This window comes from Pipistrellus kuhlii, unplaced genomic scaffold (assembly GCF_014108245.1).
Source record: "Pipistrellus kuhlii isolate mPipKuh1 unplaced genomic scaffold, mPipKuh1.p scaffold_m20_p_11, whole genome shotgun sequence".
Lineage (NCBI taxonomy): Eukaryota > Metazoa > Chordata > Mammalia > Chiroptera > Vespertilionidae > Pipistrellus > Pipistrellus kuhlii.
In genome coordinates this window covers 19,680,683-19,692,226 of record NW_023425416.1, presented here as the reverse complement: position 1 = coordinate 19,692,226, position 11,544 = coordinate 19,680,683, and the positions used below count along the sequence as shown (strand labels likewise).

At 45.4% G+C, this 11,544-nt stretch overlaps 1 protein-coding gene across 2 annotated transcripts; it reads right to left on the bottom strand.

Annotated features, from left to right (window-relative positions):
- Positions 1–73: 73 nt before the first annotated feature.
- Positions 74–11,456, bottom strand: ARPC4 (actin related protein 2/3 complex subunit 4). 2 transcript variants are annotated; one of them, XM_036431120.2, is made up of 6 exons: positions 11,309–11,456; positions 8,223–8,341; positions 6,661–6,772; positions 5,239–5,334; positions 4,212–4,382; positions 74–957 (listed from the first exon to the last, which is right to left on the bottom strand). In XM_036431120.2, exons 1-6 carry the CDS (start codon positions 11,309–11,311, stop codon positions 952–954), a joined length of 507 nt encoding a protein of 168 aa, XP_036287013.1. In that variant the 5' UTR covers positions 11,312–11,456; the 3' UTR covers positions 74–951. The 2 variants fall into 2 exon arrangements, with proteins under 2 accessions (XP_036287013.1, XP_045435125.1); XM_045579169.1 differs by lacking the exon at positions 11,309–11,456 and adding an exon at positions 8,461–8,484.
- Between the last annotated feature and the right edge of the window lie 88 nt (positions 11,457–11,544).

Here is an 11,544-nt window from a genome sequence, read left to right as displayed (position 1 = left end):
ACCAGTCACCTGGTCTTAGAAAAGAAAAAGCCCCACCTTCTCACTTTTCACATATGCAGACAGAGCTCAGACCTCATGCAGCCCCAAAGGGGCAAGAAAAAGAGTTTAATCAGGGGGGGGGGGGGAACCCACCAGAATAAGAAAAGGTACAGCGAGCATGGGAGCAGAGAAGCCAGAGCAGGTGGGAAGGCCCAGCCAGGAATCTGGTAAAGACTCACCTCTCCACCTCCAGCACAGGCACTGCACTGACAGACAAGGCAAAACAGTGGCCCCTCTCAGCTGGGAGGCCTTCAAGTGGCCCCTGTGGCCAGAGATTGCCTGGCTTTCTGGCTCCAGCTCTTAGGCATGGCTGGTGACCATTGGTTCAGCCCTTGTCCCCAACCAGTGCTGAGTGGCTAGTTTTAGGCAGAGCTCAGGAAGCTGGCCACTGCTTCTACTGGACCCAAGGAGGCTTGAGGATAAGAGCGCAAGGGAGAGGGACTGAAGTCTTAAACCTCCCTCCCTCCCTCCCCAATGGGGTGACTTGGGGGAGGAACAGTAGTCGCTTTCTGGCTCCAGGCCCGCCCAGACCCACAGCGACCAATAAGGTACAATCACTGGGACCAGTCACAGCCACTGGAGGTGGAGGTTACTTGTTTTAAAAAAAGACAAAAAGGTTACAGTCTCCTACAAGCACAGTTTTAAGTTTCAAGACACTAAAAAAAAAAATCTGTCCGCCCAGGGGACTGAATATCAGAAGCCAGCCTGACCAGGCACGTGTTGCCTTGGGGCAAGTTCACTGCTGCTCTGTCACCAGCTAGCAAGCACACCACCCCCCCTCCCGCATTTAATGCCCACCCCAACCCAGTTCCCCTCCTCTGCTTCTGCTGTCGCTCTGAGAAGTGACTCCAGGACGCCTTTGCAGAGACACAGGAGATTCTGAGGGGGAAGGCCACGAGATCCAGCCAGATGTTAAAACTGTCAAGAAAACAAAGAAATGGTGAATGATGGTCACTGCTATATTCCAGTAGGCCTGCTGGGGGGGGGGGGGGGGGGGGCGGATAAGGGAGGCTGAAATGAGAGCCACTGCGCTCAGACCTGAGGGGACTGGATTGGGTCCCAGGACATCTCCGTGGGCATGCTCTTCCTAGTGATCTTTGGGACACTGGTCCTAAACCTAGCACTAGACAAAGCAGAGAAATTAAAGGTGGTATGGGCTTTTCCACAGCTCCTTTTAGCCATGTCTCAGAGGCGGCTATAAAGCACTGTCACAGCAACTTTCTTCTTTAGAGATGCGAGGGCTTGGGGACCCAGAAGGCTCAAGCTCTGTGTGGTCTTCCAACCTAGGTCAGGCCCTTGACAAGTTTTCTGCCATCAAGTATCCCTCATGGTGCCAAGAACAGCCCTGGACATGTACAGACCAGAGGTTGTAAACCAATGAATGAATGGCTAAGACCCAAAATGAGCCCATAGAGTAGGGGTGTCGAACTCAATCAGAGAAGGGACCAAAATCTAAAATCCAGCCTAAATCGCGGGCCGAATGGTTTACTGAACAGTCATAAACTGTCATTGTGATGGAAACGCAGTGGAGTGCAGTGATGACAGCGCGGTGCGGGCCACATTGCAAGGCCTGGCGGGGCGGATTTGGCCCGCGGGCCTTGTGTTTGACACATGTGCCATAGAGTGTTTAAAAGAATATGACTTAGTTGCCAACTTTGAAAATATAGGAGACTATGGATATTAATCCAGACTTTGGGATTCTTTTTTAATTTTTTATTTTTTTGGTGGCAATTTAATAAAGAACAAGTACAGATTCCCACATGGGGAGGGGGAGAGAGTCCCTTTTATTATTTTTAAAAAATATACTTTTAGCCAAAACCGGTTTGGCTCAGTGGATAGAATGTCGGTCTGCGGACTGAAAGGTCCCAGGTTCAATTTTGGTCAAGGGCATGTTTCTTGTTTGCGGGCACAACCCCGGTAGGGGGTGTGCAGGAGGCAGCTGGTCGATGTTTCTCTCTCATCGACCTTTCTAGCTCTCTATCCCTCTTCCTTCCTCTCTGTGGAAAATCAATAAAATATATTTAAATAAATATAAATATATTTTTTAATAAAATATACTTTTATTGATTACAGAGAGGAAAGGGGATGGAGAGATAAATAGGAACATCAATGATGAGAGAGAATTATGGTTCAGCTGCTTCCTGCGTGCCCCGCACTGGGGATTGAGGCTGCAACCCGGGCATGTGCCCTGACTGCGAATCAAACCATGACCTCTTGGTTCATAGGCTGATGCTCAATCACTGAGCCACGATGACTGGGCAAGACTTGGGAATTTTTTTGAAAGCTATAAGATGAACCTGTGTGATGATCCTCTTCAGGTGAGGCATGAGTTCACTAAGACCTTACACAACCCACTTCACTCATGTACATTACCTGCCTGACCTCTGCATACCCCTGCCAGATCCCGAAGTACTATTCTATCGATAGGATCTTTGAGTGTGAAAATTAGCTCCTGGGCAGGTGATTTTAAAATATATATTTTATTGATTTCAGAGAGGAAGGAAGAGGGAGGGAGAGGGAGGGAGAGAAACATCCATGATGAGAAAGAATCATGGATCAGTTGCCTCCTGCAAGTCCCCCACTGGGGATCAAGCCCACAACCCAGGCATGTGCCCTTGATCGATCAGAATCAAACCTGGGACTTTCAGTTTGCAGGCAGACGCTCTATCCACTGAGCCAAACAGGCTAGGGTTTGGCAGGTGATTTCACTTCTGGAGCCCCAGTTTACAGATCAGTAAAACGGGGATTAACACCTGCCTCAAAGTTTGTGTTGTTTTTTTTAACATAAAGAGAGAAACACTGATGTGAGAAACACTGATCGCCTGCCTCCTGTACACCCCACAACTGGGGATCATGTCCACAATTTGAGCATGTGCCCTGATGGGGAATCGAACCAGCAACCTTTTGGTGCATGGGACTATGCTAAACCAACTGAGCCTATATGGCCAGGCAAAGATTGTTTAAGGTATTAAATAAGGCATGTAAATTGCTTTTTGCTGCATAACTCTAAAAATGTAATTATCATAACAGTGATTAGTGCATAAATGAGTTAAGTATTAAATTGGGGCAAGAACTATTTATTTTTCCTCAGTTGAATGCAAAGGCCTCCTAGAGCCTTGGCCATAAAAGTTTGGTACAATATATAGAACACTTGCTATCTGCCAAGTGATATGCTTTACATACATTTCCTCCTTGTTCAAACACAATGAAACGTTCATTTTAATGACTCAGTGTCCTTATTTGGCTGCTGAGGAAATGGGCTTAGTTAAGAGGTTTGGTGTGAACCCTGGACTCACACCCAGGTGGTCTGACTTCATAGCCTGTGTCACCTGAATGAGCATGCTTACCCTGTGCGCACAGTAAAGCCACTTTGTATGCTGGCTGCCCTCAATATAATTAAAGCCCAGGAGAAGCGGATGTAATTTCCATTTTTAGGAATCTGAGCTCCTTCTGGGCTGGCCTGTATGCACTGGTAAGAATAAACACTAAGTCTACCATTTAGGGATCACTGTCAACTCTGAATGGAACATGTCAACAAACCAAAGATTGTTTGGAAGAAGAAAAAGAAGGCAGCACGTCCTGAATATCTAAACAAGAACAACTGTGTCATCAGTTCATCAATGTTTACAATTCCTCCTCTGCTGAGGACTGCAGTCCTTTCAGTTAGGAAGGCACAAACACTTGCAAAAAATCCAGAGGATTTAGGCCAGGAACGTGATGGAAAACAGCTTGAAGAAATCATGGCTTGAAGTCTGAGAAACAGACGCTGAAGGAAAATATTTAAGTCTGTTAAGAAGTGGAATTACACTCTGATTAACTGTCCTATATGCCTAGAAAATCCACATGTGGATTTAACATGCCTCACTTGGGGCTTGAACTATATATAGAGAAGGACTCTACATTTTGAGGTATAGAATTTAGCATCTAAGATCCAATAAAAAAAACAAAAACAGAGAGAGGTATCCCCTAGATACCCAATTCTGGAAAATGCCCTGCACCTCTGAAAGATGAAGCTCATGTTCTCCAGCCCCAAGGCACCTGGCTGATTCGACACCCACCAGAGATCCTAGAGGCCTCAGGAAATATTCACACACTGGCACCACTTTCCTGCCAGATGCAAAATTCTAAACAGGACCTATCTCTGGAAGGAAACCAGGAAAGCCCCTGCTTACATTCTTAAGGAACTCCTCAGCGACAATACGGGCCCGGGCGTTGACCGACAGCTTCATCTCACTGATCTCTTTGTCGATCTCCTCCATGAAGTGGATCACAAAGTCCACCAACTTGTGTTTATACATCTGCTCTGTGTGGAAGTTGGTGATCAGAAAACTGATGTCATAACCCTAGGAAAGGAAGACAGCAGGGAGGAAGAGAAAAAACAGATTAGCATCCCAGGGGGAACTAAGCTGGCCATGTCCTCTGGGTTCACACAGTCACATGCTTCTAGCTGATTGCTATCTTCTCTCCAGCTACACACCTTTCAGTCAGTAGCCCACCTGCTCTGGTGGAGTGTCTATGTTGGATCCAAGCAATTGAACCCAGTTGAGTGTTTTGTGCATATTAGACGTCTCAGGAAGACCATCTGTGGCACAAATATAGTAGCATTCAGAATGAATGAGTCAAGGGAGAGTGAAGAGACTTGAAATTTTGTTATAGAAGAATCCAATCAAATAGGGTACACTTAATCTGGAGAGAAGGGATGCTGTGGGAGAGGGACGGGATGGAGTCCAACTGTCAGAGAGTTTGTGTGTGGAAGAGTGATTTTACTTATTCTGGGTGGCCTCAGGGAGTGGAGCTAGGACCAGAAGATTTTAGCTCAGAATGAGGACTAGCTTATCCAACACATCTAATGTATCTGGTGATGCTGCATGCTGCTCTGTGTGGGTGGTGTTGCTCAGTCACTGGGGATATTTTAAGTCAATATGACAGGGAGTCTATGGAGAGGACTCAAGTATAAAGTCAGCAACAACTGACCCAAAGTCAACTATAACCGTAAAAGACTATGAAATCAGCTAGTGGCGAGCTTTGAAAGGATTTGACTGTGTCCTTTCTGCTGCTACATTCTCAATTCAAGCAGTGGTTGCATGCCCTACAGCTAGAGAAGTAGCAATCCTGGTTCTAGAAACAATCCCATGTCAGTGACAGTGGACTCAAAAGATAGAGTCCTGGACATTATGAACATGTAAATCACAGTCTCACCTCCACTGGTTTCCTTCGAAGGATAAAGAAATTCTCTGCTCGCATCATCATAAAGCGCATAAACTTGTGGCATAAAATCTTCTCAATCTCATCAGCCTATTGAGAGCAAAGCAGAAACGTTTCCTTAAAGCTGATAACATAGACAAGTGGTCAGCAAACCGTGGCTCTTGAGGCACATGTGGCTCTTTGGCCCCATGAGTGTGGCTCTTCCACAAAATACCATGTACTCTAATTAAGTTAATAACAATGTACCTACCTATGTAGTTTAAGTTTAAAAAATTTGGCTCTCAAAAGAAATTTCCATTGTTGTACTGTTGATATTAGGCTCTGTCGACTGTTTGCCGACCACTGCCATAGACCTACAGAAACTTGTAGCCTGGGCTTCTGACCCAATTCCCCCAAGGCTCACCAAAGCCAGAGGGGTTTGGGACTGGGAGCACTCACTGCCCGAACTTCGAATCATGGGGCACTTGGTTGCCAAGTGAAAGAAGGGTCTACAATATTAGATGCACTCCAACAGGGCATTATCATGATCTCATCTTTGTCCGTTCCAGAGAGGGAATTTTGGCAAACCTGAGTCTTCTATCCACTCCTTCCAGAGTCCTCATCTATATCCAGATGCCTTTCTCTTTCTCATTTCACTAGTGCTACATTTCCCAGTCTGTGATATATTCACCTGGGTTATCAGCGATAAACTTAGGTGGTCTCCGCTTTAATAACACTGAACATGAAATAATTCCCAGTTTCTCCCTGCTGATTTTAAACATTTCTAAGAAGTAATTTTGCAGCTGGGTAATAGTATGCCCTGAACAGTCCCCAACACTTGGTGATCTTTTTTAATAGAGAGCAGACCCCATAAGTAGGGTTCCCTGTAGACAACAGAATAATTGTTTTCATTATGTTTATTTTTTAGTTCTCTCCATCTGGCAAGTGATATTGTTTTTCCACTTGTGACATAGCTTCTATTAGAGAAACTAAGTCAATTTAAAGAAACTTACTAAGTAAATAGCTCTCAAGATGGTACATAGATATGGCAAAAATTATGGGGGTGCTGGGAAGGTCAGACATTTGTAAAACATCTGAGGAAACGTAAGAAATTGCACCCTAAATCTTACTCTCAGAGTTTATGACTATCAAATTGGTACTGATACTATTTATTTTTCTGAACTGGACTTATTCTTCATTCCTTAGAAATGGTTCTATGAGCTAATACTAAACTGGTCCATGGCCTCGGCTGCTGCATTTCCTGACTTCTAATCCAGAGCAAGGCCTAGAAGATAAAAATTGCTCGCTCTTTAGTCTACCGATCTGCTGAGTTTGGCAAATCATTTTCTGGGTATAGCCAAGAAAACAGAGCCCGCGTTTCCACCCACCCAGATCTCAGTGGGCATCCCTGGAGGCAGGGCTCCACAGTGAGCTCACCTGTTTCACAGCAATGCTGACCCGCACAGAGTTGATGGAGCCCTCAATCAGAACCTTTTCCTTCTCATTCCTGCTGATGGTCACAGGCTGTAACAGGAGCTCTTTGCTACTCCTGAAACACAACGTCACAAAGGCTCTGTACTAGAGAACAGAATGCTCAGGGAGACCCCACACAGGTCCTGAAATCACTTCCTGAGACCAGAGTCCAAGGAACAGGAGACGCACAAGCAGGGCTGCTCCAAGATGGGGCCAGTGTGTGTACTCTCCAATGGCAAGGCTCTGGAGTCAGGGCAAAGAGGTTTTGAAATCCAGCCTCCTCTGTTATTTTCCTTGGGCAAGTTACCCTATTGGAATCTCAATTTTCTCATCTGTAAATGACTGGCTTCTGTTTCACTGGCAAGGACTGAGAGAGAAAAAAAGGGGTCAAGTGTCCAATAGCATGCCTGGCAGATAGTAGGAGGACAGCTCTTACTTTAATACAGGCAAACTCACATTCCATTTAAGGAATGAAAAGGGAAAGGATGCCTTGGAGAAAAGGATAAACTAACTCAGTCTGGCATTTTAATTATCAATCCCTAATGATTCATTTATTCAGCAATAAGATCCCTCTTAGCTCTGGTCCCATTTTCAGGCTTCTGCATCCCTAGATCTATGTAATGGTAATCAACTGTGGTGGTAGTGTCTGTGAGCTGTTGTCACATTAAAATGCCTATTAGAGACCAGCTGGTGTGGGTCAGTGGTTGAGCGTTGTCCCATGAACCAGGTCACACATTTCAATTCTCGGTCAGGGCACACCCCTGGATTTTGGGCTCGATGCCCAGTGTGGAACGTGCAAGAGGCAGCTGATAAATGATTCTCTCTTAGCATTAATATTTCTCTCTCTCCCTCCCTCTCCTTTCTTCTCTGAAATCAATAAAAATATATATATTTTTAAATGCCTATTCGAAACCATATGTGTTAAGTAACGTAACATGGCACATGCTAACATTTTATTAATTTTTAAATTTTTAAATCGTATCAACATAATGTGGTAACTTTAGATATTGGTTTACGGGGGCAGCTGATCGATGTTTCTCTCTATCCCTCTCCTTCCTCTCTGTAAAAAATCAATAAAATATATATTAAAAAAAAAGAGAGAGAAAATATATCCCAAAATGCAGAATATTTGGAGATGAAAGAGTCCAGGTTGACTGGGAGGAAAAAAAAAAATCATCCTTGATGTTTAAATTAGAAAAGAATGGAGACAGCATCTCAGATAACTAAACTCTCTATCCTCTCAAACTGCCCATGGGTTCATACCACAGGAGATACTTCACGAATAGCTCTATCTGAGAAGTCATACCCGTGCCAAGCAATCTTTGCACCAGACTAGCTTCTCCCCTGGGTTGTGCCCTGCTAACCCACTGACCCCATTTTCTGAACTCCAAATTAGAAATTACTGTTCATTTGGCAGCAAAACAAAAAAGTTGCTGTCCTGACAACTCCAGAATGGAAGTTCATGGCACATTCTAGCCATCTCTGAGCTGCACCCATCACCCCACCATGACCTTTTTCTTCCCTACCTGACTTCAACCTCCGGTTTGTTATGTCGTTCCACAACCTGGGAGGAGAAATTCTCCAGGCAGAGGGCAGCCTGCAATGTGGCCCGCACGGCACTCAGGTAGGGACGGAGAGTGGCAGTCTGTAGGAAAAAACCCGAGGATCAGCATCTATTTCACAAACCCACTGGCCCCGTGCTTTAGCTACTCAGGAGTCAGACCGTACTGAGCTGGGCTAAGACACCAAAGTAAAGGTGCCTACCATTCTCATTTCCTGAGCAGATCTCAACAGGGGACCATTTTGCCTGCCAGGGGCACTCGACAATGTTGAGACATTGTTCACTGGCACTACTTGGGATGGGGCATTATTGGCACTGAGTAGATAAGAGGCCAGACATACCACTGAACATTCTACAATGCACAATAAAGAATTATTCAGTCCCATATAGTGCTGAGGTTGAGAAACTCTGGTATAGATGCATGCAGGTGAATGACTGTCCTCTATCTTTTAAACCAACAAATGGATGTCTACTATGTGCCAAGCTCTGAGCTAGGTGCTGGAAATTTAAGATGATTAAAACCATCCCTACTTGCCAAAACCGGTTCGGCTCAATGGCCTTCGGACTGAAAGGTCCCAGGTTTAATTCCTGTCAAGGGCATGTACCTTGGTTGCAGGCACATCCCCAGTAGAGGGTGTGTAAGCAGCAGCTGATCAATGATTCTCTCTCTCATCGATGTTTCTAATGCTCTATCCCTCTCTCTTCCTCTCTGTAAAAAAAAATCAATAAAATATATTTAAGAAAAAACCCCCAAAACATCCCTATTCTTAAATAGTTCAATGGGGAGGAAAAACTATGCTTTGCAGGCGTCCTCAAACTTTTTAAAGTGGGGGCCAGATCACGGTCCCTCAGAGAGCTGGAGGGCCGGACTATATGAACTACTAATTCCTACTGTAACACCTTGGCTGAGCTCACTGCCCAAAAAACCTGGCGGGCCGGATCAGACTCCTCTGCGGGCCACATGTGGCCCGCGGGCCGTAGTTTGAAGACCCCTGAAAGGATAACTGACATAACTAAATTTATATTTGTAAAAGAAATTGGTTTCGATTTGAAGATGGAAAAGGATTAGAATTTTACAATGAGAAAAAGAACAAGGGCTTTCCCACTAGAAGGATCAGCCTTAGCTACATTGGCTTATCTTAATTTCCTAGTATTAGCCAAGTTCATTTCTCACCCCAGGGTTTCACAGATAGAATTATCTATCTGAAGGCTTTTGTATCCTCTTTTAAGTCATCCTTCAGATATTGGTTTACTCAGAGGACGGAGGGCTCTTCCTCAGAGAACTCTTTCTTGACTTGCCCTTCAAAGCATTTCTTACAATTTACAGAAACATATTCTTCACACATCTTTAGTAAAGTGATCTCTCCTTCTCTAGACTGCAAGCCTCATGATCAACAGACCATGTCTATTTTAGTCAAATCTACATAGCCTACACCTAGCTCAGTTAGTTCCTAACATACAGGGTGGGACAAAAGTAGGTTTACAGTGTGAGTATACAAGAGTTTGTTCTTGTATTATTATTTATTAATGTATTATTTTCCACATGAACTGTAAACCTATTTTTGCCCCACCCCGATATAGTGCCTTATTCATTTCCTGTACAATGAATGAATGAATGAATGAATGAAATAACAAGCAAAGTTAGGATAACACAACAGGGTACTAAAGAGTTCCAGAAGTAGTAATGAATACAATGCTGCTGTATCTGAAAAATATTTTAGAATTAGTAAAGGAGGCTGCAATGATAGCCTGGAGATTCATGGAGAATCTCAAATGCCAGGCTACCGAGGTTAGCTTTTCCTTTATGGTGGTAAGAAACTGCTGGGGAAATCTGAGGGGAAGTTGTACAGCTACAGCCGCATGGAGGCTCTATGGAGAATGGATTGAGGGAAGTGAGACAGAAGGCAGAGACGTTACTAAAAGAGTGCTGATGAGAGCCTGGACTGGGGCTGTGGAGGAGACAAGCAGAGAGTATCACAGGGATTAGACTGACATAAGATGTAAATAATTATGAAATAAAACAACCTCCCAACAAACTATGTTCCATCAACACAATGAAATACTTAGCAATAAAAATTTTAAATGACCAACCCAGTGATGCCTGCCCTGTCACCATTAAAATAGTCTCACATAATATTTCATTAAACTTGATTTTTTTTTAAATTTTTTTAATCGAGAGGTATGGGCAGTATAAGGAACATAGGAGGACAAGCAATTTTAGGAGAGAAATGGAGTTTTGCTCTGGAGACCGAATGTCAAGGTATCTTCTAGATATCCAGGCAAACCTTTGAGGGTTGAGGAAGGCAGATTCAGGAATCACCATAAAACACAAGGTCATGAAAGCCAGCCTAGATATTTATCACTTAACTTCTGGAAACGCTTATCAATCTGGAGGATCTCTAGGGAGGAAGGGATCGGGAGGATCTCCAGGGAGGAAGAGATCGGCAGTACCCGATCTTACATATTACACACTACAGTAAGGCTAACACAGTTAAGTTCTGACCAGGAAGGGGCTTGGGTGGAGGCAGCATAAGAGGTAGAAGCACGGCAGGGGTAAGGAAATGAATGGGATACAGAAGTCTGGACGCTTCCCTTGGGAAACTGTGGGGTCAAGCACGCAGGAGGGAGCAGAGCAGTGTATTTAGTGAAGTTCTTCTATTCTGGGTGGGGAAGTGGCCCTACTACAGTACGCCTCAGCCCCTACAACGGCCTCTGGCCTACTATGTGCAGAGAGGCACTACCACGAGTCTAGGAAGAGCCACTTCTGGCTCCCTCCAAGCATCAAGAGTATTCTCTACCTGTTCCCGAGGGCCAGATCGTGATGCCACCAGCCCTGCTGCCTACCAGGGCGTCACCCGCTGGCCCCTTCCTCATTCGGCCCCTACCCCGCCCCCTTCCTCCCAGCCTCGTCGTGCCCCCAACGCCCCCAGCATCCCTTGGCCCGGGCCTCTCCGCAGCAAAGCCGTATCCCCCCCAAAACCCACAGTGCCAAGGGAGAACAGAGGGGCGAAGCGGGGGGACGGGGGAGGGTCCCTGGCAGGACACTCTCACCATCGCGGGCGCTGGCTGGGCCGGAAAGCGGAAGTACGGAAGTGGCCCGGCCCGGGCCGCCTGCCCTTTCCCAGCCGCGCAGCCGCAGTCTCCGCCCAGACTTCCGGACCGTACCACCTGTGCTCCGGGCGGGGGAAGGCAAGCCTCGGAACACTTGGTCCTTTGGGATTCTTCCCGCTGGTCCTGTCTTGCTTTTTTTCAAACTCTTGAAGTTTCATATAGATACTCAAGCTCCT

Excerpts from the sequence above, each read along its gene's own strand:
- ARPC4 (XM_045579169.1), bottom strand. Across the intron at positions 5,335-6,660 it reads TCAGCATTGCTGTGAAACAG|GCTGATGAGATTGAGAAGAT; the intron begins GTGAGCTCACTG and ends TGCTCTCAATAG. Across the intron at positions 4,383-5,238 it reads TTCGAAGGAAACCAGTGGAG|GGTTATGACATCAGTTTTCT; the intron begins GTGAGACTGTGA and ends TTCCTTTCCTAG.